Below are 22,035 nucleotides of genomic sequence, written 5' to 3' on the forward strand. Positions count from 1 at the left end.
AATTGTATTACTTTGAGGCAAGGAGAGGCCAGGAATCCTAACCCTAACTCACCCCTTGACATGATTGATTCAAGTTGGCCACCTTATGCCAGTCACATGTCTTTAATTTGTTCTAAAATGATATCAAACACTCCAGGTAACAGTTTATCTCACCTAGTTTCAGAAACTTTATTAATGTCATTGATGATGGTTATGATTTAATAAGAATTCAGATTGTGACAATTGAAGGATATGATTCATTCAAATAGTTTGAGTTGTTTTAGCAACTTTACTACTCAATTTTTCACACTGAATGTATAAAGGTAAGCTACAGTACATAAAACATTACTTCAAAGTATGTGATTGTATACTGAATGTAATCTATACAAAACCAGATATAAACAAAAGGAACCTTAAAGTTTTTTTAGCATTAGATGTTCTTTGGTGTTCACGGCAGGTCTCAGGATAATAATGTAGCACTTGGGGATAAAGATGCAGCCAAGTAAACCAAGGCAGGAGGCCAGGATGGAGAAGATCTGTACGGCTACCATGTATTTCCCTTTGGTGCTCAGATATGTGGGAACAAAGGAGATCCAAACACTACAAAAAACCAACATGCTGAAGGTGATCAGTTTGGCTTCATTGAAGGCCCCTGGCAGATTTCGAGCCAGAAATGCCATCAAGAAACAGATGGCAGCCAAAAAACCCATGTAGCCAAGAGCAGTGTAGAACATGGTGACAGAGCCTTCATTGCACTGCAGCAGGATATGTTCCGGTTGGGAATGAAAGTCAGAATCTGGGAATGGAGGAAAGAATCCCAGCCATATCATACATATGCCTACTTGAATACCAGAGCAGGATAAAACAATAGAGTTGGCCAGACTCTTCCGCAGCCATTTCTTCATGCTGCTGCCTGGCTTTGTGGCAAGAAATGCCACCACCACCATTACAGTTTTGGCCAGCAAGGAAGACACAGCAACTGAGAAAACAATACTGAATATGGTTTGTTGAAGCAGACAGGTCAATTTCACGGGGCGACCGATGAATAGAAGGGAGGTCAATAAAGCAAGCAAGAGTGAAATCAGGAGGATGTAGGTGAGTTCACAGTTGTTGGCTTTGACTATGGGAGTGTCTCGGTATTTCATGAAGATTCCCAGAATAAAAGTGGTGGTTAGTGACAAAGCAAGGGCAAAGAAAGCCAGGATGAGCCCCAACAATTCTTCATAGGACAAGAAGCTTATACTTCTGGGGACACACTGATCTCTCTTCTTATTGGAATACTGATCATCTGGACACTTGTCACAATGGGCTGCATCTGAGAAAAAATGGTTAGCGTGTATTTCTTTCTGCAACTGAAGAAGCATGAAAACTGCATCAGAAATCCATTACTTCATTTTGAAGGAAATTTATTTGTTCATTTGTTTGTTTGTTGGTTTGTTTGTTCGTTCCTTCGTTCGTTCCTTTGTTCGTTCATTCATTCATTTAATTTGACTTCTATGCTACCCAATTCCGAAGGACTCAGGGTGGCTTACAACAATATAAAATTACATATAGAGTTACAAAACAATAATAAAGAAGTCAAGAAATCTAAAACCTTTGTTAAAACTTGTAATAGCGGCTCAACAACATACGCTCATCTCATTCATTCAAAGTCATATTCATACAGGTGGTCAGTAGATATTAATTTAGGGTCGCGAAGCTTGCCGGCACAGCCAGGTCTTCATGGCCTTATGAAAAACCAGCAGGGTGGGAGCAGTGTGGACATTGGATGGGAGTTGATTTCAAAGAGCCCCGGTAGCAAGAGACTTTATCCTGATTTTTTTTTTTTTGGAGCCACCTACTCTACCTTCCTGTCCAGAGAATGTTCCTTCCACACACAGATAACAGTCGTAGCAGCAAACTGGGGCTCCCTGTCTCACAAGCTTGGCATAACCTAGGGAGCAACTTTCTGTACATCTTGAATAAGGCACCATCTAAACATAAACAGAAAGATTAGTCAGGGTGATATATAAATTAGAAGGATTTGCTGAGATCATCAGCATGAGTCCCTCAGGCAGTGAAGGGCTACCAAATTGTTTACTACCCTACTGTGAGCATGGCTTATGCAAGACGCCCTGCATTTTCTTTCAACATCTTTCAGTGCAAATTGGGTGCTCTGGAGCTCAATTGTCGCTACCCCACTGCGTTTCCTCCTCCCCCCCAGTCCAGGCAGCAGCCCACCTCTGCCCCCAGGAGAGGACAGCATATAACTCAAATTAATAAATAAATTGGCTCTCCTATAACTGATCATTGTATAATCATATACAAATGACTTTTTTACCTGCTTTCATTTTCCTCACCACATTCTTAGTGATATTTTTCAAATGCAATTCAGTGTGCTAAACCTTTCAGATTCTGGATTTTCTCTGAAAGGAGCTTTTTAAAAAAAACAATTGATCTTTGTTTTCCTTTGAAGACATTTCACCTCTTATTCCAGAAGCTTTTTCAGTTCTGACTGAATGGTGGAGTATAGAAGGATTTATATTCCTTGTAGTCACCTGGTTGTTAGCAGTCTTTCTGAAAGTTGTTGTGACCATTTGGAAGTTTATCTTTGTCCTCAGGTTCAAATGAATAATGCAAATAGGTGTGGAACATTTTTCAACTGCTGAATCTATATCCTGTTTAGGATGCAGTCTTTTCAGAGAGAAATGAAATGAAACATCTGTTGTATCCTGTAATGGCTACCTTGTATCTCTGTAAATAGTTTGTTCCTTGTTAAAGCGCTGTCTGAGCTAGAATCAGGAAGTCGCTCCTGATTGGCTTAGACGCGGCTGCTCTTGCTTTGGCGGGAACCGCAAATGTATTAAAGGAGCGGTTTCTCCCAGGCAAAGCAGACGGTACTAGCTGAAAGTCACTTACCTTTTCTGAGCTGAATAAAGGTACCGTTCTCACCTAACCCTGCCTCTGGGTTTATTTCACTGGCGACGATGGACGAAAAAAAACCTCGCGTGCAACATGAACAACCTCCAAATCGGCCGGGCTCCTGAGTTCTTCGATCCCGAGAAGACTTCCTGGGACGACTACTTAGCCAACTTCGAGATCTTCCTCGAGGCAGCAGGAATACGGGACGCCGACGCCGATCGGAGACGGGCCATCTTCCTAAACTACTGCGGTCCAGAAATCCGCGCCCTCGCCCAGACTCTCACCGACCCGCTGCCAGCAAGATCCGTCGCTTGGGACGTCCTGCAAGCCAAGCTCGTGAGCCATTTCAAGCCAACAAAACCAGCCATGGTTTTCCGGCACCAGTTCTCCAGAATGGCTCAGCGTGAAGCGGAATCAATCAACCAATTTGCAACGCGACTTCGAACGGTGCTTGCGAAATGCAAGTTTGACAACCCGGAAGCTCGCCTCACCGATGCCTTAGTCTTTGGCATGAGAAACGCCTCGGTCAGGAACAAACTCCTCACCGAAGACGAACCGACCCTACAAACAGTGATTAAGCTAGCACAAACCGCAGAGGTCGCCGACGCCGCTGCTAAAGAGCTGATGGATCACGAAAGGAAAGAAGTCATTGCCAAGATAGACTCCACGTTTTCCCGCGCCGAGGACCCAGACGACCTCAGCCCACCAGCTCGCAATGAGGACAGCTGTTTCCTGCTGCAAGACCAGCCGAGACAACACAGATTTCCTCACCCCGTCGCCCCCTGCGCCGGCTGCCGAGGAAACCATCAGCGCCAACGATGCCCCTTTCGGGACGCCATATGCCGCCGCTGCAACCGACGCGGCCACATCGCCGAAGCCTGCAGAACATCTGCACCGGAGGAAACCTTCTCCACTCCGCGCCATCAACGACCCCAGAATCAAACACCTCAACCGCAAGAAAACCGACCTTTCCATTTTTCGGGCTGAAAGAACTACTCAGCCGCTAACCACGACTACTCAAGAGGTAACACTCAATTTTCCGTGAATACCACGGCAACAAAAAATGGGGGCAAAATTGTTATTTCATTACTTCTAAACAACAAGCCATGTTCTATGGAGCTTGACACAGGGTCTAAATACACCATTATGCCGTGGGAAAAGCTTAAATTGTACATGCCTAGCCTATCTAAATCTGAGCTATTGCAAACCTCATTGGTAATTAGAGTTTTTCAAGGGGGGATAATCTCTGTTCTGGGCAAAGTGAATGTACCTATCGTGTTTAAGAATGTTAAATGTACCCTGCCTATGATTGTTGTTACAGGGGCTAAGCACTCTCTCCTGGGGTTGGCTTGGATGGAACCTTTGGGAATTGAAATTTCTGGTATTTGTAATGTTAACTCTGATAGCATGCCTAACTTTTTACAAGAGTTCCCTGAAGTGTTTAGCCCCACCCTGGGATCGTATAAAGGGCCCCCTATCTCGTTTTCTATTGACCCCAAGGTCCCGCCTGTCCGGCTCAAACCTCGCAGGGTACCCCTTCCGCTCTTTCCCAAACTTGACCTGCAGCTGGATAAGCTCATAAGCCAAGGCATTTTAGTTCCTGTGGAGCAGGGACCATGGGAAACACCCATAGTCACGCCTCTAAAACCGGATGGCTCCTTAAGAGTCTGCGCTGACTATAAATCCACGCTAAATAAGGCCCTCCAACACCACCCTTACCCCATTCCGGTGGTACAACAACTCCTGCACTCCCTGGGGGAAGGGAAAAGGTTTGCAAAGATCGATCTCGCGCAAGCTTATCAACAGTTACCTGTCGATGAACCGACAGCAAACGCGCAAACAATTGTGACCCACAGGGGTGCCTTTAAATGTACCAGATTACAGTTTGGAGTAAGCATAGCCCCAGGGATATTCCAAAGCATAATGGAACGATTGTTATCAGGGATTAAAGGGGCCATTCCCTATTTTGATGACATCTTAATTGCAGGGGAAAACCAAGAACAGCTCAACAAAAGGATAAGGGAAGTACTTCAGAGACTTCAGGACAAAGGGTTGAGAATTAAGCCTGATAAATGCGTCTGGGGAACCAACAGTGTAGAATTCCTAGGTTATAAAATCGATAAGGAAGGTATCCACCCCACGACTGAGAAACTGAGAGCCATTAGAGAAGCCCCAGAGCCACAAAATAAGACTGAATTGCAAGCTTTTTTAGGCCTTCTTAATTTTTACTCCATTTTTTTAAAACAGAAGGCAACAGCAGCAGAGCCTCTACACCGCTTGCTCCAGAAAGAAACCCCTTGGACATGGGGGAGAACTGAACATGAAGCCTTTGTACAAATTAAACAATTATTAACTTCTAAAAGTGTGGTAGTCCAGTATAGTACTTCTCTACCTATCAGGCTTACGTGCGACGCTTCCCCGTACAGCGTGGGAGGAGTTTTGGCTCACGTTTTGCCTAACAAAACAGAGGCCCCAATTGCTTTCTTTTCCAGAACGATGACCAATACTGAAAGAAATTATAGCCAACTAGATAAGGAGGCTCCAGCTTTAGTGGCAGGGGTGAAGAAGTTTCATAATTACCTTTTTGGAAGAAGTTTTGAATTGGTTACCGACCACAAGCCTTTATTGGGTCTTTTAGCCCCCAACAAGCCTACTCCTCCATTTATGTCCCCAAGATTAATCAGATGGGCCCTTTTCCTCTCAGGATACCAGTATGAGCTCATCCATAAAAGGGGTAAAACCATCAACCACGCAGATGGCCTCAGTAGGTGCCCCATGGCAGAGTTAGTGGAGGACCCTGCCCCATCTGCTGATGTCTTAATGATAGAGCTCGAAGAAAACCCACTAACTACTGCAAGGGAGGTGGCTGCACACACGCAGCAAGATCCAATCCTAAAACAGGTGGTAAATTGTGTACTTAAGGGATGGCAAAATGACTCTGTGAAACCTGAATTGTGTGACTTCAAAACCAAAAGACTTGAATTGTCATATGTAAAAGGTTGTCTGTTGTGGGGGGATAGAGTGATCATTCCTAAAAGCCTAAGGGTAAAAGTACTCGAAATGTTACATGTGGGCCATCCTGGGATTGTCAGGATGAAGGGCCTAGCCAGAGGGCACTTATGGTGGCCAGGTTTGGATGCTGATATTGAAAACTGGGTAGCCAAATGTGACCCATGCCAAGAATCTTGGCCTAACCCCCCCAAAACAACTCCAGCAGAGTGGGAGCAACCTGCCAGGCCATGGTCCAGGGTCCATATTGATTTTTCAGGGCCAGTGGGGTCACAATACTTCTTAATAGTAGTGGATGCATTTTCCAAATGGGTGGAAATCATAGCAATGAACAACATAACCACAAGTGCCACCATCAAGGTGCTGCGCAGGCTGTTTGCTACCCATGGTTGCCCTGATATCCTAGTGTCTGACAATGGGCCACAATTAACGGCCAGGCAGTTTGAATTGTTCTTAGATAGTCTTAGAGTCAGACACCCACTCATCTCGCCTTACTCGCCCTGGGCTAATGGTTTGGCAGAACGCTACGTTTGTGTGGCAAAGGAAGCCTTGCGCAGATCAGGCCCTGGAGATGTACAACAAAATTTGGACCAGTTTTTGCTAACCCAGCACATTACCCCAAACACTCACACGCACGTAAGCCCTGCTGAGTTACTAATGGGAAGGAAACTAAGGTCCCCACTAGATAGATTACACCCAAGGTTTTGTACAAATAAACCAATGCATGTAAACCCTGAAAGACAAATGTATTTGGGACAAAATGTGTTTGTAAAATTTTTTGATGGGGGTGTAAACTGGATGAAGGGAATTATTGTTAAACAAACTGCTCCTAAAACATATATTGTAAAATTGGAGGATGGTCGAATGTGGAAGAGGCACATTGACCATGTAAGGAAACACATAGAAAACTCCCTGGAGCAAACCGATGACACAGACTCTCCCATGTCAACAGACTTTAACACGCAACCCGATTTACTAGACATTCAAATGGACTTATCGGGTCAGAGAGAATCCTCCAGCGACGCCGAACCATCTTCCTCCTCCGAAGCCAGCGTTGTGCCTTCCAGGCCAGATCAGCAGGCTGGAGCCCAAAACAGGCCCCAGCCGCGCCGGGGGAGCAACAGCGAGCCGACCTCCACCGTCGGCAGCGAGGACGCAACTGAACTGCGCAGGTCGGAGCGAGCCTCGCGGAGACCCGGCAGATTGGACGACTTCGTCACATGGCTTTCGTGATGGATGTATCCAAACTAAGGAGGGAGGGGTGTTGTATCCTGTAATGGCTACCTTGTATCTCTGTAAATAGTTTGTTCCTTGTTAAAGCGCTGTCTGAGCTAGAATCAGGAAGAGTCGCTCCTGATTGGCTCAGACGCGGCTGCTCTTGCTTTGGCGGGAACCGCAAATGTATTAAAGGAGCGGTTTCTCCCAGGCAAAGCAGACGGTACTAGCTGAAAGTCACTTACCTTTTCTGAGCTGAATAAAGGTACCGTTCTCACCTAACCCTGCCTCTGGGTTTATTTCAACATCTTCTAGGGAAAACCAAGTCCAGGTGCCTTTTGAAAAAGCTCCTTTGGCACAACAATGTCCTGGATGACTGAGAATCTCCATAGACATTCAGGATTTTCTCTTACTGAAAACAAGATAATTTTATGTACTATAAATTATGGCAACATATTCCAGTTTAATATTGTAAACTGCAAATCCCACAATACAATGCATCAGGTTCCAATGTGTGATAGATTATTGTAAAACTTCTAAGGTAATATGATATTTAATCAATTAATGAGGTTTTAAGTTACCTCAATTGGCCTCAATAATTACACAGCTGGAAAAATTCAACATGTGGAGACAAATAGAACAAAATTCAAGCAGTCTCAAGTACTTTGTTAAATGAAGTTGGCCATTGGATGGCACTTTGATTGACAGAAATCTTGACCTCTGAGGAGGCTTGTATTTCTACATTCCCAATTTTCATCCCGGCATATGATTCATTCCTAATTGATGTCCAGTGCATGATATCAAAGTCACTAACAGGAATTCCATTTTCATCAATGGAAATCCCATCTCTGGAAATATTGTGATGTTGGAAGTTTCTCAGGAACTTATGAAGCTGCATACAAACATTTTAAAAAAACATTACAATTTGAGCCTTTGTTCAGTGTTTTTCTTACTATTATTCTGGAGTGGAGGTATTCTGAATAATTCAACCTCTTCAAAAAACCACTACAGTCTGAAAGAGATTGATTCAGCATCTGAAGGATATTGACATAGCCAGGGTTACGCTCAGGGGCGGACCATCAGTCCTGCCGCTACTGGAATGAACTAGGGGCATGCCCATGTGTGCGCCCATGTGCCTGGCATGGGAGCCAGCTTCTGTATGTGCACAGAAGCTGAAGTTCGCATAAGAATGTGTACTGTGAGAGTTCTGGGGTTTTTCGCTTCTGTGCAAATGCAGAAGCAAAAAGGCCCAGAACTAGGCCAAAATAGGCCAAGCATTAGAAACTGCAGTTTAATGTTTCCAAATGTAAAATAATGCACTTGGGGAAAAGGAATCCTCAATCTGAGTATTGCATTGGCAGTTCTGTGTTAGCAAAAACTTCAGAAGAGAAGGATTTAGGGGTAGTGATTTCTGACAGTCTCAAAATGGGTGAGCACTGTGGTCGGGCGGTAGGAAAAGCAAGAAGGATACTTGGCTGCATAGCTAGAGGTATAACAAGCAGGAAGAGGGAGATTGTGATCCCCTTCTAAAGAGCGCTGGTGAGACCACATTTGGAGTACTGTGTTCAGTTCTGGAGACCTCACCTACAAAAAGATATTGACAAAATTGAACGGGTCCAAAGACAGGCTACAAGAATGGTGGAAGGTCTTAAGTATAAAACGTATCAGGAAAGACTTAATGAACTCAATCTGTATAGTCTGGAGGACAGAAGGAAAAGGGGGGACATGATCGAAACATTTAAATATGTTAAAGGGTTAAATAAGGTTCAGGAGGGAAGTGTTTTTAATAGGAAAGTGAACACAAGAACAAGGGGACACAATCTGAAGTTATTTGGGGGAAAGATCAAAGGCAACATGAGAAAATATTATTTTACTGAAAGAGTAGTAGACCCTTGGAACAAACTTCCAGCAGACGTGGTTGGTAAATCCACAATAACTGAATTTAAACATCCCTGGGATAAACATATATCCATTGTAAGATAAAATACAGGAAATAGTATAAGGGCAGACTAGATGGACCATGAGGTCTTTTTCTGCCGTCAGTCTTCTATGTTTCTAAATAAGGTAACTGCCACCACTCACCCCCACTCACCCCACCACCACTTGCCCTGGTCACCCTGCCACTGCTCACCTTGCTTGTCCAGCCAAAGTTCGCCCTGCTCGCCCCACCACCACTCGTGGGTGAGCATGGACATGGCGGACATTGATTCAGATTGTTTTAGATTGATTCAGCATCTGAAGGATATTGATTTAGCCAGGGTTACACTCAGGGGTGGTCCACCATGCCCCTGCATCAGCCTCCTGTATCATGGGCGGGGGATTTTTTCACCCTCATCAGGCTTTGGAGGCTCTCTAGAGGGCAGAAATAGGCCCATTTGCAGCCTCCCAGAGTTTTAGAGATGCCCATTTCCCACCCTCCACACTGACCATGAGCCTGAGCTTCCATATTGACCCTGCACTTACCAGACATCTAAAACAGCCCACTTGGACACTCCTGGGAGGGATGTGTTGGAGTGGGAGTGATGGGTTGGGTGGGATTGGAGGGAAGGGGCAGTGCCAGTCAGGAGTGGGATTTCTGGGGTTCCCTGAACCACACAGAATCTTCACTAGAGGATCACCAAAACCCAGACAAACCTGGAGCAGTCCATCTGAGACAAGACCATTTGCAGATGTGGGAAAACTTTTATTGGAGAAGATGGAGAATAAATATTACTATCAGCCCTGAACAAGAAGAAGTTAGCGGAGTTTAACTTTGGGCTAGGAAGGTAACAAAATTCCATGTTATCACTTTGAAATAATAGTTGTGGGAGCATATCCATTATTTCAGCAGATGTACGGATGAACCTTTTGTTGCCGCCAGGAGATGCTTCGATTTATATCTTGTTGCTATATTAGAAACTTTTAACCAACAAAGTCTGATTTTAATACTGAACAAACAATCCAGCTGAACTCCTTAACTTGGAGACTAGATCACTTTGTGATCAAAATAAAGGGTTGAGTATTGCTGGAATATTCTGATGCTTGCTTAATTTTGAAAATTACTTTGTCATCAGAGAGCTATTTTTGTCACAAAAGCACTAGCACAGATTGTTTAACTTTGGAAGATTTCTCTCTATCCTCTCTAACTCATTGTCAGGGTTTCAAGTAACACACCCATAGTAAACAGGACTCTAAGGCAAGCAGGATCCTCAAATATCAGTTATATTGGACATATCATATAGGCATAGGCTAGTGAAAACTGACTCTAAATGTTCCGTAGCTTTTCTAGGACTTCTTTTTAACTTATAATGTATTTCTCCTTGCACCACTATTGGTTTTGGAGCTCTACTGACTTGATCAGGGGTGAAATGTGAAAATTTCCCCAACCAGTTCTGTGGGCTTGGCTTATTTTGTGGTTATGGTTTGGATGCCAGGTGGGCATGGCTTCAGGTGGGCGTGGTTTGGTTAGGTGACCAGGTGGGTGTGGCTAACTTGTAAAATGTGGTGAAATTCACTTAACCACACTCTTGCTTAGCAACCAAAATGTTAGGTTCAATTATGGTCATTTGTCTTCTTTCTTTCTTTCTTTCCTTCTTTCCTTCTTTCCTTCTTTCCTTCTTTCCTTCTTTCCTTCTTTGTTTCTTTGTTTCAGGGTTGACACTCACTCTCAAATACCAAAAACTTGGCAACTGCTCTTGGAATATCTCATCCCTCAATAGATCTAATTTAATATAAAGGAATTGGAAGGGGAAAATCAATAGAACCATACAAATCTAATAAATAAAAGGACCTCAAAGGAGAAGACTTACCTGCCACGGTTGTACAACCTGGGGTAGTTGATGGTCTCCAACTTGCATTCTCCTCTTACTCCATTGGGAGGAAGAGGCAGCACTGAGGACTCTGGCCACAATTTGAATTATTTGGGAAATATTGGAGAAATCCTGAGACAGGATTCTTGCAATCACATCATGGGGTGGGAATTCCCAATTCTCCCTTTCTCTGCATTTTTTCCAAACTTTCTTAGATAACATGGGACTTGGATAAGAACATTGAAATGCTTCCTTTCCATACAATAGGATCATAGATGCATAAGAATTAAAGTCATAATACTGACTCCTTCTATTTGTCTGGATGAGGAAGGAAAGCAAAGCATATTTGTTTTGGAGATCAACACAGAGGTTAAAAATGCCTACACTTAATGCTGTCAAAGTTGTTGCAATCCACACCCTTCCCATAATGGATTTATTAGTCATATCAATTTGTTGTAGTGCTAATGCTAACATTCCTGAGGCCTGAGAATCGAGTTGGCATACTATAATTTTTATTTGACTCATGATAAGAGAATAGAACATTTTTCTTTTTTCCTGCACGAGAGTTTCTCCAGCGCTTGTCTGCATATTTGCTTCTGGGATGGTTCCTGAGAGGACAATGCAAATCCCATTTTTCAGGGTTAGAACTTCCAAGCGTCTTTTGAATTTTCCTCCTTTTTCATTGTCCTGAAAAAGGAGGCCAATCCACGTCCATTGGAACTGTAGGAGCAGCTTGACAATTGCTAAGTAAGGAGGTTCTTGGTTTGGGGTCATCCGATATGAAAAGGGAAAACGATGATTTTGCTCAGCCAACTGGTTGATGACACTATAGTTGATCTAAGATAAAAGAAAAGGTATTGGTAGTTTGTGCCAGTTTTAATGTTAAAAGTCAGATGGAATATCTATGGACCTTTCCTCAATTATCAAACTATAACTGCATGAATTTTGCTATTTCCCTTGATTTTCTGTCCTGTTTTCTTGTATGCTCTGAATTATCTGTGGGTGATGTCCATCGGTGGTCCTCATAGAGCACACCCTTCTGGTCCCATTATAACTGTGTGGGTTACCCATCCACTCAGTCAATTAGTCAATTAGTCCATCAGAATAGAGCTGGAAATCCTTCTACTCAAACTACCTGCTCACACAGGAGACCCTAGTCCAGGGGTATCAAACTCAAGGCCCAGGGAGCAGATCTAGCCTATGGAGTGCTTAGATCAGGCCTGTGGGGTCCCCCTGGAAATAGCAAAAGATCATCCCATGGTGCCTCTGCTAGCAAAAATGGCACTAAAGAGGGCCATATATGGTAGAGCACTAGCAGAGCATTTGGGTCACCACAGGTGCCCTGACACAAGTGATGTCATGCTGGCCATGCCCACCTTGGCCATGCCTTTCCCCAAGGTCAAACACAACTCTGATGCAGCTCTCAATGAAATTGAGTGACACCCCTGCCCTAGTTCAACCCGCTGCTCAAACAGGAGACCCAATACCATTTCAGCCAAGAGACTGTCCATTAAAAATAACCCAGTGATGAAGCACCAACAAATTCTGAAGGCATGCTGTTCTGATGGCTAATTGTCCTCAAAGCCTTAATTCCAGGTTGCTTCCTTCCTTTATTAGTTTCCATCCATAGTTTCTTGTCCTTCAATCTGGTGCTTTGGAAAATAAATTGACCTCCTCTTCTTTTTGGCAGCCTCTCTAATACTGGAATGTATACTCATGGAATATTATTTTAAACAGATAAACATTAATTTCTCATAGATGATAACTGCTTATTTGAGTTTTTGATATATTGGGCTTGAAATATTTTTTGTTATATCTCCCCCAGCAATAATTTAATATTAGTATATTATTTCATTGCCTTCATTCTTATAATTGATTTCAAATATTTCTATATAAACTCTTTGTTGTTGTTGTTAGTTGTGAAATCATGTCCAAACCATCATGACCACATGGACTACATGGCCGAAAGCTTTTGTTTGCCTGAGCACAAAGCCAAAAGTGTAGATTTTCATGGGTATAGGTATATAGGTGTCTTGACATATTTGGGTCTTTTCTTGTGTAAGGTTGATAGGCTCCTGGCGACTTTTTGACAATGTCCTATTTGTCATCCTCAGGCTGTTGTTTTCACCTTTGTGCTTGGGCGAACAAAGCATGATCTGAGCTGCCATCCCTCTATAAATACTACTGGGTGGGTGTGGAGTGGTTTCTCAGCTGCTACAAGCGAGTTGGTTGGCTGTATTGAAACATCCTGATTAGTTAGAGTCTATCAACTTTACACGGAAATATGCCAAGACCTATATATTCAGTGAAGCAGTGGATGTGATGTGCCAGTGCCTGGAAGCTGTAAGGGTGTGGATGAGAGCCAACAGACTCAAGCCCAACCCAGACAAGACCGAGTGTCTGTGGGCATTTCCTCCTATAGACTACTGTATCTGTCCGTCCATTGTTCAGGGAGGGGGGGCATTGACCCCCACAGACAACACCAGCTGTATATGTACTCAGTACTCAGACACATTATAATCTAATGTGTGGTCTACAATTGCATTACAATCCCCAATTATGCAAATATTTTCATATCCCAGGTCTATTACTTTTTCATGCATTTTTTAATAAAATTCAAATTGGTTATTATTGGGAGCATATATTATTGTTAATAATATCAATTTTTTCTTTCTTGCCCTTCTTGGAAAACTATTTCATGTGGGAAGAAAAGTGAGCTGCACACACACACATGCTGCTTGCCGAAATTGGAAAATGTTGCCACAGGCCAAAAAGGGCAAGAAAGTGGGGAGAGGAATGGGTGGTTGCAGAGAAATAATGGCTCCCCTCTCTGCTCCAAAACTTCAGGGAAATAAAACGGGACACAGCCCCAGGGGTCAGGAGAGATCCCAGGCCAGCCTGGCAGGTAAAGGGAGAGTAACCTGTGGCTATGGCCACAGCTCCTCCTCCTCCCCCTCCTCCTCCAGCACCACCCTGCCTCTTTTCCTTGCTGGGTAAAGTAAGCCATCTTGTTCTACCTGCTCGTGCCAAGGCTGCTCCTGAGGGGGGCATTGTCTTTCAGCCTTGTGCATGGATCCTGGGCTGCTGAGGTGGGCATCTGAACTGGGGGTGGTGCCGGAAGGGACCCCGGGAGGAACGCCCACCACCAGGCAGGCAGGTGAGATGAGGTGCGCGGCAGCAAATTCGGAGAAACGAGCAGGCATCCCCTCAACTCATCCAGCCAGCAGAGGAGCCTGCAGGGCAGCTTTGATTATCCCAGCAGATAAGGCTCAGCTCCATCAGCCCCTACCCCAATCTCCAGCCTTCGGGGGCACCTTTGGGAGGGCACAGCAGTCAGCCAAAGGTGCTCCAAGCAGAGGATGCTAGTTCCAGAATTCCCGAGCTGAAGCAGCTTTGGCTGTGGGGGTAGGGGCTGATGGAGCCAACCCCATCCCGCCGGATGATTGAAGCTGCCCCGTGGCTCCTCTGCCGGCTGGATGAGTTGAGGGGATGCCCGCCCATTTCTTCAAAGCTGCTGCCATGAACCCCACTCATCCCTGGGGCTGAACCGCCAGCCTCCAGCCGAGTACTGCTGGGTGGCCTCGGGGGCAGCCAACGCCACTGCCGACTGCCGTTTGGTGTATAAGATACACTCATTTTTGACGCACCTTTTTGAAGTAAAAATATGCATCTTGTACACCGAAAAATATGGTATCTACTTCTAAAGTCAAACAAAGCAAGAATGAGTCTTCTAAACAATATACACTATATTAATAAATACAATAACAATACAATCACTTAATTTAATTACAGGATTTCTTCAATAATTATCTATCAACAATATTTCTAGATATTGAAAAATTTCTTTTTTAAAAAAATGTTTTGTTTAGTGTTTTATCAATTTAACAAGCTATTTCCAGCACTCCACGGTCTTACATTATTTCAAACTTTAGCTCTATGGTTCATCTTATCCTTAACCCCAGTAATAATGTTTTATATTCCCCCCCTTCCCTGATTAAAATTTTTCATAATTTTTTTAAAGTCTCAATATCATACCCTTAAGATTCTATCAGATAAGACAACTACAATTCTTCAAGATCTTGATTCTTTTAAGTTCCTCTTCCCGTTCAATCAACTATTGCCACCACAATTCAAAATGTCCAGGTTCTTTTTTGTTTCTTTGTTTTAGTCCCCAAGTTTTCAAATATTTCAAATATATCAGCATCTGCAAATCTATTTCATCAAATTTACCCACAAGATAAGAGCAAAAAAGTATTTAAATCCTTTATATATTCACCGCTTAAATGCACTTCCAAATTTCTTGGAGGTTTCAGCTCTGCCATCAACCTCACTGTTACTATTTCAATTCTGTAGTTTCTCGCTTCTACTCCCACTCTTCCAATTCCCTCACTTTACAAGCTTTGAGCATCAATATTGCTACACCTGAAGACCTATTTCTGATTATACTTCCTTTGGGGTCACTTTTCCCCCCCTTTACCAATTTTCCCCTTTTCTTCCTCATTCTGTAAGGCTTTAACTGTTTGGGCCAGCCAGAATGGCTGGTTCTTCTTTGTCAAAGTTAAGATTTCCCCTATCCCTTCAAGGCAATTGCATGCTACTTCTAGGTCCCAGGATTTTCCCTTTTTTCCTGGTAAATCCCTCCAGAACGGAGTGTGCCTTCTCAGTCTCCCCAACAAGAAAATTCAAGCTTCAGGAACAGAGTCCTGTTCCCTCATTCCTCAGCATAGTGACATCCCCACTAGAAGCTGTGTGTGTGTGTGTGTGTGTGTGTGTGTGTGTGTACATATTTTCATTATCAGCAAAAATATGTTACAGAACACATACATGTATGTATACACACACAGACACATACATACAGAGAGAGAGAGAGAGAATCTGAACACTTTACAACATGGAATTAGTCTACGGAGAGGGGTGGCATACAAATATAATAAATTATAATAATAATAATTAATTTCATTTGGCTTTATACCTGTGGAATTTTATAAAGGGTCAAAAGGTTAGATATATGATCAAAGAGTTCAGAATCCACCTCTTCAAGAATAGCCAGCAGGTTCTTTTCTGTTCCACATCTATAGTTTGGGATATTCTCCTGCCCTATAGACAGCACATCCAGCATAGCCTCATATGTCAGTCTTGCATTGAAAAAGTTCTCATAGATGTTATAGCCCAGGGTGATGTTGGGTAAGAGCCTTGCATTCTGGTTGACTTCATGAACAGCCAGCAAGAAGGGCAGAATGTGGTAGGTGTTCTTACTGTAACGTAAGAAATTTCATCATCTTTTTTCCTCTATATATATGATTTATGTGATCAACTTAAAAGCAATTCCATTATTTTTGCCAAGGCTGTAAAATTATTCAATTCTACAGATAGTTCTGTTATTTTGCAAAGTGATCTCAACCATGTGTCTGAATGGTAATCTATTTTGCAAGTTCTAATTTTGATTAATAAATGCTCTGTCTTACATATTGGTAAATATAATCAGAATGTCAAGTTTAAGATAGGTGGCATTGATCTAGCAGATGACCCTCACCTTGTTAAGAACCTAGGTGTAATTATCTCTGAAAATTTATGCTACAATGGTCACTGTAACAGCATTGCTAAAGCAGCATACAGAGTTGTAAACATAATTTGTGAAGCTTTTTTTTCTGGGAACATTGTATTGTTAATTAGAGCTTATAAAATCTATGTTAGACCAGTTTAGAGTATTGTCCAACTGTTTGGAATCCACACCATATACCTGACATCAATACAATCAAATGGGTTCAGAGTTACTTCACAAGTAAAATTTTTAATACTTCTGTACATTCCCAATGCTACTGGGCTCGAAATTCTCTAGTAGGTTGGATAACGTAGAACATGTGGTCAGACCTATTACATACAAAATTAATTGTAGCAATGTATTATCTGTAAATCACTTTTTCTATTTTAATTGCAATAATATGCATGCAAAGAATCATTTTAAAATCCATGTAAATTGTTCTAACCTGACTGTAAAAGAATATGATTTCAGCTTCAAATTTTCAATCACAAACTGACTTTCGTGGACTTTACTTCATACTTAAGTGGTCAGTAGAGGGAGGGTACATAAGTGCACTAAGGTGCCTATCGTCCCTGTTGAGAATTTCCAATAAATAAATAAGTAAGTAAGTAAATCAATCTTTAATTTGGATTTTTATGAAAACATGTCATATTTACTATAGTAAATGGTGCAGAGCTGAAGGGATTGGATACTGTGGCCTAGAGGATAATTCTCTGCCTTACAAGGCAAAGGTTGCAGGTTCAAGTCCCAGTGGGTATGGCTAGCTGATGAGGCCATATGAAGGTCTTGTGCATTTGGGTTTCTTCCCATGTAAGTTTCAGAGATTTCAGGTGACCTTTCGATGAGGTCCCACTCATCATCTTCAGACTGGTGCTTTTGTCCCTGTGCTAGGGCTTTTGTCCTTGTTCCCCATGTGCTTCTCCAAATTGGGATGAGCAATAATGACTCGCCTTTCTCGAGGTGAGGAATAGGAGAAATGAAATCATTCCTAGAAAAGATATTGGAGGAGGTAAAATCAATCACCAGAATCTTTGATCATACTGACAATTACCTTTCCAGTTGGTGGGTTGGAGGCTTGGAGAATGAAAATTGGTACAATAGAGCTACAATTCCAGACATTATTCCAGTAATCCAGTAATCTCCTGGTTTGTAGTAATGGAACCCCTCCTTTTCTTCTATTATGACCTTAAATGGACATTTCATCAGTGTACTGACACAGGGAATTTGAGACAGAATCAGAAACAGAAAGACCTGTATATGCTGCAGCAACAACATTTGATCTATACAGTATTCTGCAGGAGATCTTTCCTATATATTTTTTTCTTAAGCAAAGAGTTAACTTTCAAAGATGACAGAAGACCACAATTACAGTGAAGAAAATCCAGTTTGCCTCAGATTTGGAATAGCTACCTTCAATTTCAGACTGCTACAGTATTTGCCCAGCTTTACCCTAAAGTTTGATCTCACTACGGGAGGCTGTTACAAAACAGATTATCACATGCTGTCTATCGAATTGGTTGTCACATTGATTGGCCACTAATTGTGGTGGTGAAAATCCCATACACTTTGTTCAAAGGAGAATAAATAATCATGATTTTAATAATTAGAAAGGGAATTGGGAATGAGCATCGCCATAAAAGTGTTCCATTGGAGAAAAGAGTTTCGTTTGACTCAGGAGAATAATCCTAATTTAGGAGCCAAGAGAGAAAATTCAGTGAAAATTGATTGTTTTTGGTCTCAAAAATTATTTTTGAGATTCTAAACATTAAAATGTGGAAAAACAGTTCAATATTCTTGAACTAGGCAGTGGGCCATTTTAATTCCTCCTTATTTTACCCTGTGTGGATGAGGCCATTTTCCTCAATGAAGATTAAATACATCAGAATGTTTAACTCCAGATCACGAAATATTGAACAATTTATTGGAGACTAATGTTAAATGATAAATGTCTTTTTTCTTTCAAAATGTAGAAGTCTTCATGGTTACAAAGAAGGTCTAGTCAAAATTCCAAGGGGCATTAATCTGAAACATTACTGAGTTCTTCATGGTTGCAATATCAGACTTATATAACACTTCACATTGCTTTTACGGCACTCTCTAAGCCGTTTACAAAGTCCGCTTATTTGCCCCCAAATCTGGGTCCTCATTATACTGACCTTGAAGAATGAAAAGCCAAATCAACCTTGATCCAGTGAGAATTGAACTGCCAAATTGTAGGCAGCCAGCAAGCTGCAGAAATAGCCTGCAATTCTGCATTCTAACCACTGTGCCCCCTCCTCCTGATGTGATAACTAGGAGGCATCTAGTAGGGAACAAAGATATGATGCTTTACGAGAACAATACCACAATGGTTGAAGGTGAAGGGCTAAACAACATTTGAGGACCTGAGCCCATGGCCAATGCCATACGATGTACAAGTATGCATTTTTCTGGTGAGTGTGCACCTAAGACCTCTCTCCATTGCATCCTCCAAAACCACTTGATGGAGTGTAAATTAATAAATGAATTATACATAAATTGATGTATGCTGATTAGTTGATGTTTGTGGATTGGGGGTGATATCCTGAGTAGTTGGAGCTTGCAGGCTACTTAGCTGTTTTGTAATGTTTGTAATGTAATTATAAAATAGCTAAGTAGCCTGCAAGCTCCAACTACTCAGGATATCACCCCCAATCCACAAACATCAACTAATCAGCATGCAACAATTATATCAACGACCCCAGCTGTTACCCCACTGACTCATCAGGAAGTTTCAACACAGCTTGCAGCTGCTGAGCCATCACACCACACCCACCCACCAGTATTTATGGAGGGAAGGCACCTCAGGTCTTGCTGTGTTCGCCCTAGAACAAGGACAGAAGCACCAGCCTGAAGATGACGAGTTGGACCTCATCGAAACATTGCCAGAAATCTCTGAATCCTATATATACAGCTTGGAAATTCAGTTCAATTGTGGGATTCAATTTTTTTTTACTACCGGTACTGCGGCTTGGTGGATGTGGGCTTGGTGGGTATTGCAGGGGAAGGATATTGTAAAATCTCCATTCCCACCCAATCCAAAGGAATGTTATTGCAAAATCCCCATTTCCTCCTGATCAGTTGGGACTCAGGAGGTAGAAAATAGATGGGGTCAGGGTCAGCCAAAGGTAGTATTTGCCAGTTCTCCAAACTATTCCATATTTCCAATATCAGTTCTCTGAACTGCTCAAAATTTCTGCTACTGGTTCTTCCCCCTCTTCCTTGGGGGAACCCCAAATCCTCACTGTCTGGGGGTTCTGGTTCTTCTGAACAAGACCCAATCCTCCCTGAAGGGTCAGTATACCCCACCAGACGTACCAGACTAGTCATGCGCCAGAGGGGCGGGGTGCAAAGCCGGCCAGTCTGCCTTGCCTGAGTCGGCACCAGCTGCGGAGACAACACAATGCAGGGATTGGAGCTGAGCAGTAACACCTGGGGAGAGGATCTTTTAAGCGATAGCGAGGAGAAGGAAAAATTAAGTGGTGTGCTTGTGAGTGATTTCGGCCAAAAAAAGATTGGGAATGTTGTTTTTTTTCTTTCTCAACAGAGCTAACTGCCGGAAATGGGAGAGGAAGCGGCTATTTTGCAGTGCAGTGAATAGCAGATGCTTCAGTTATTTGCATATTGCCCAAGATTGCACTATTTAAAAGAAAGCAGATTTAAAGATCCTGAATTTGGACTATTTGGACTATTTAAGCATTATATCTTCCCCCCCCCCCCTTTAAGGAGTTGGGTTTTTTTATTGTGCAACAAAGGGAATCAAATATGGAATTAAATATGGAACTAGAATTGCTAGAATCACAGAGAGATGAGAGCTTACTATCTACTGGTTGGAGGAGTCATTACAAGGAGAATTTCGTTTCATGTGTTCAGCAGATGCTCAACAGATGCTGGCCTCAATCGTGGATTTTATCTGTCCTGGTCATGAGATTGGAATGTGTTTGTTATCTGTTTACCTCTGAGAACGGAAGAAGCTAATAACTTTTGTTTGCAACATGAACTTTCATGAGAAGAACTATCTGAACTGGCTGATAGAGATAAGGGCACAGAGTTGGGAAAATATATTACAACAAATTAAACATGAGAAGAATTTGAGAACAATTATATAATGGATATTATTACCAAAAAGAGCCTTTGTAATCTGGAATAAATGCGTAATTTGTGCATTCAATATTTGCTTATCTTCTTCACTTACTATTTTCCCAACGTTGAGGACTCCTATATTTACCTGCTCCTATTTATTTATTTATTTATTTATTTATTTATTCATTCATTCATTCATTCATTCATTCATTCATTCATTCATTCATTAGATTGGTATGCCGCCCCTCTCCGTAGACTCGGGGCGGCTCACAACACAATGCAATATGTAAATATCTGAATGAAAAGGAGAATTCTAATCTTAATATATAGAATGTTATCTGTCTCTGTTTCTCTATCTCTCTCTGTTAAATATAATGTATACATCTATAAGTGATCTTGCATTATCCATCCAGAAGTGATCAATCAAATATACAGTATGCAGAATTTGAAATTAACTATTTTTAAAGTAAAGTCAAAACATCACCCTAGAAAATAAAATATAACACTAACCTATATAGTAACAAAAACATACATAATTCTTAGCCATAGTCTTTAATTTAGTCTAAAAGCATATATGAACATCCCTGATGTTCTGTCTGGGTCCCCCCAGATGCCCACACCAACCAAAAAGAGTATCCAGACACACTGGTAAAAAGCAAAGGCAGTTTATATAATTCAAAACAAACACAAGTAACAAAAACTGTTCTTACAGACAGGAACAATAGGAAGCTTCACAGAGGTTTCACGAAGGCCAGGCAATAAAACAGGATTCTTGCTGGCAAAAACAACGCTGGAGATAATAAAACCCACGCCTCCCCCAAGTCTTCCAGACTTCTAGGCCACAAGCCAAGATCAGAGACGCCGAGAATCGAAGCAAGGTCACAGGACTCCTAGTTGATAACTCTCCACAAGACTGTAAGGGCGGGCCTGCCTTTTCAACCCTGCTGAGGAGAACCACACCCAAACCCAGCTGTTGCCAATTCAGTGATGGAAATACCTTTCTAATTGGCCCCGTCTTTGAGCTGCACGTCGCTGCCTCATGTCTATTATAGCCTGTGCGTCTTCATCCAATGACTCCAGGCTACTAGCTGGGGAGAGGCCCCCCCCCGGGGGTCTCAGGCTGCTCTCCCTCCTCCTCTTCCTGACGTTTCTCTCCCCCGTCTGCCTGGTCCTCCCCCTCCTGTTCACTGTCCTCCTCCTCTGGGCATGGATCCGGCAGAGATCCAGCCGGTCCCTGAGGAGCCTCAGGCTGAATCACAACACCTGATAACAGAAATTTTATTAATGCCAGTGATGATGGTTATGATTTAATATGAATACATATTGTGGCAATTGAAGAATATGATTAATTCAAATAGTTTGAGTTGTTTTAGAAACTTTACTTTTCAATTATTACATGGAATGGAGAAAGATAAGCTACAATACATAAAACATTATTTCAAAGTATGTGATTTTATACAGCATGTAAACTGTACAAAATAGACACCAACAAAAGGAACT

The 22,035-nt window shown here is 42.3% G+C and overlaps 1 protein-coding gene across 1 annotated transcript; it reads right to left on the minus strand.

The window, feature by feature from the left end:
• Positions 1-392: 392 nt before the first annotated feature.
• LOC139159330 (vomeronasal type-2 receptor 26-like) lies at positions 393-14,095 on the minus strand. The gene is made up of 5 exons (XM_070736652.1): positions 13,910-14,095; positions 10,893-11,729; positions 7,769-7,996; positions 1,826-1,952; positions 393-1,294 (listed from the first exon to the last, which is right to left on the minus strand). Exons 1-5 carry the CDS (start codon positions 14,093-14,095, stop codon positions 393-395), a joined length of 2,280 nt encoding a protein of 759 aa, XP_070592753.1.
• Positions 14,096-22,035: the final 7,940 nt, after the last annotated feature.

This window comes from Erythrolamprus reginae, chromosome 2 (assembly GCF_031021105.1).
Source record: "Erythrolamprus reginae isolate rEryReg1 chromosome 2, rEryReg1.hap1, whole genome shotgun sequence".
Taxonomy (NCBI): Eukaryota; Metazoa; Chordata; class Lepidosauria; order Squamata; family Dipsadidae; genus Erythrolamprus; species Erythrolamprus reginae.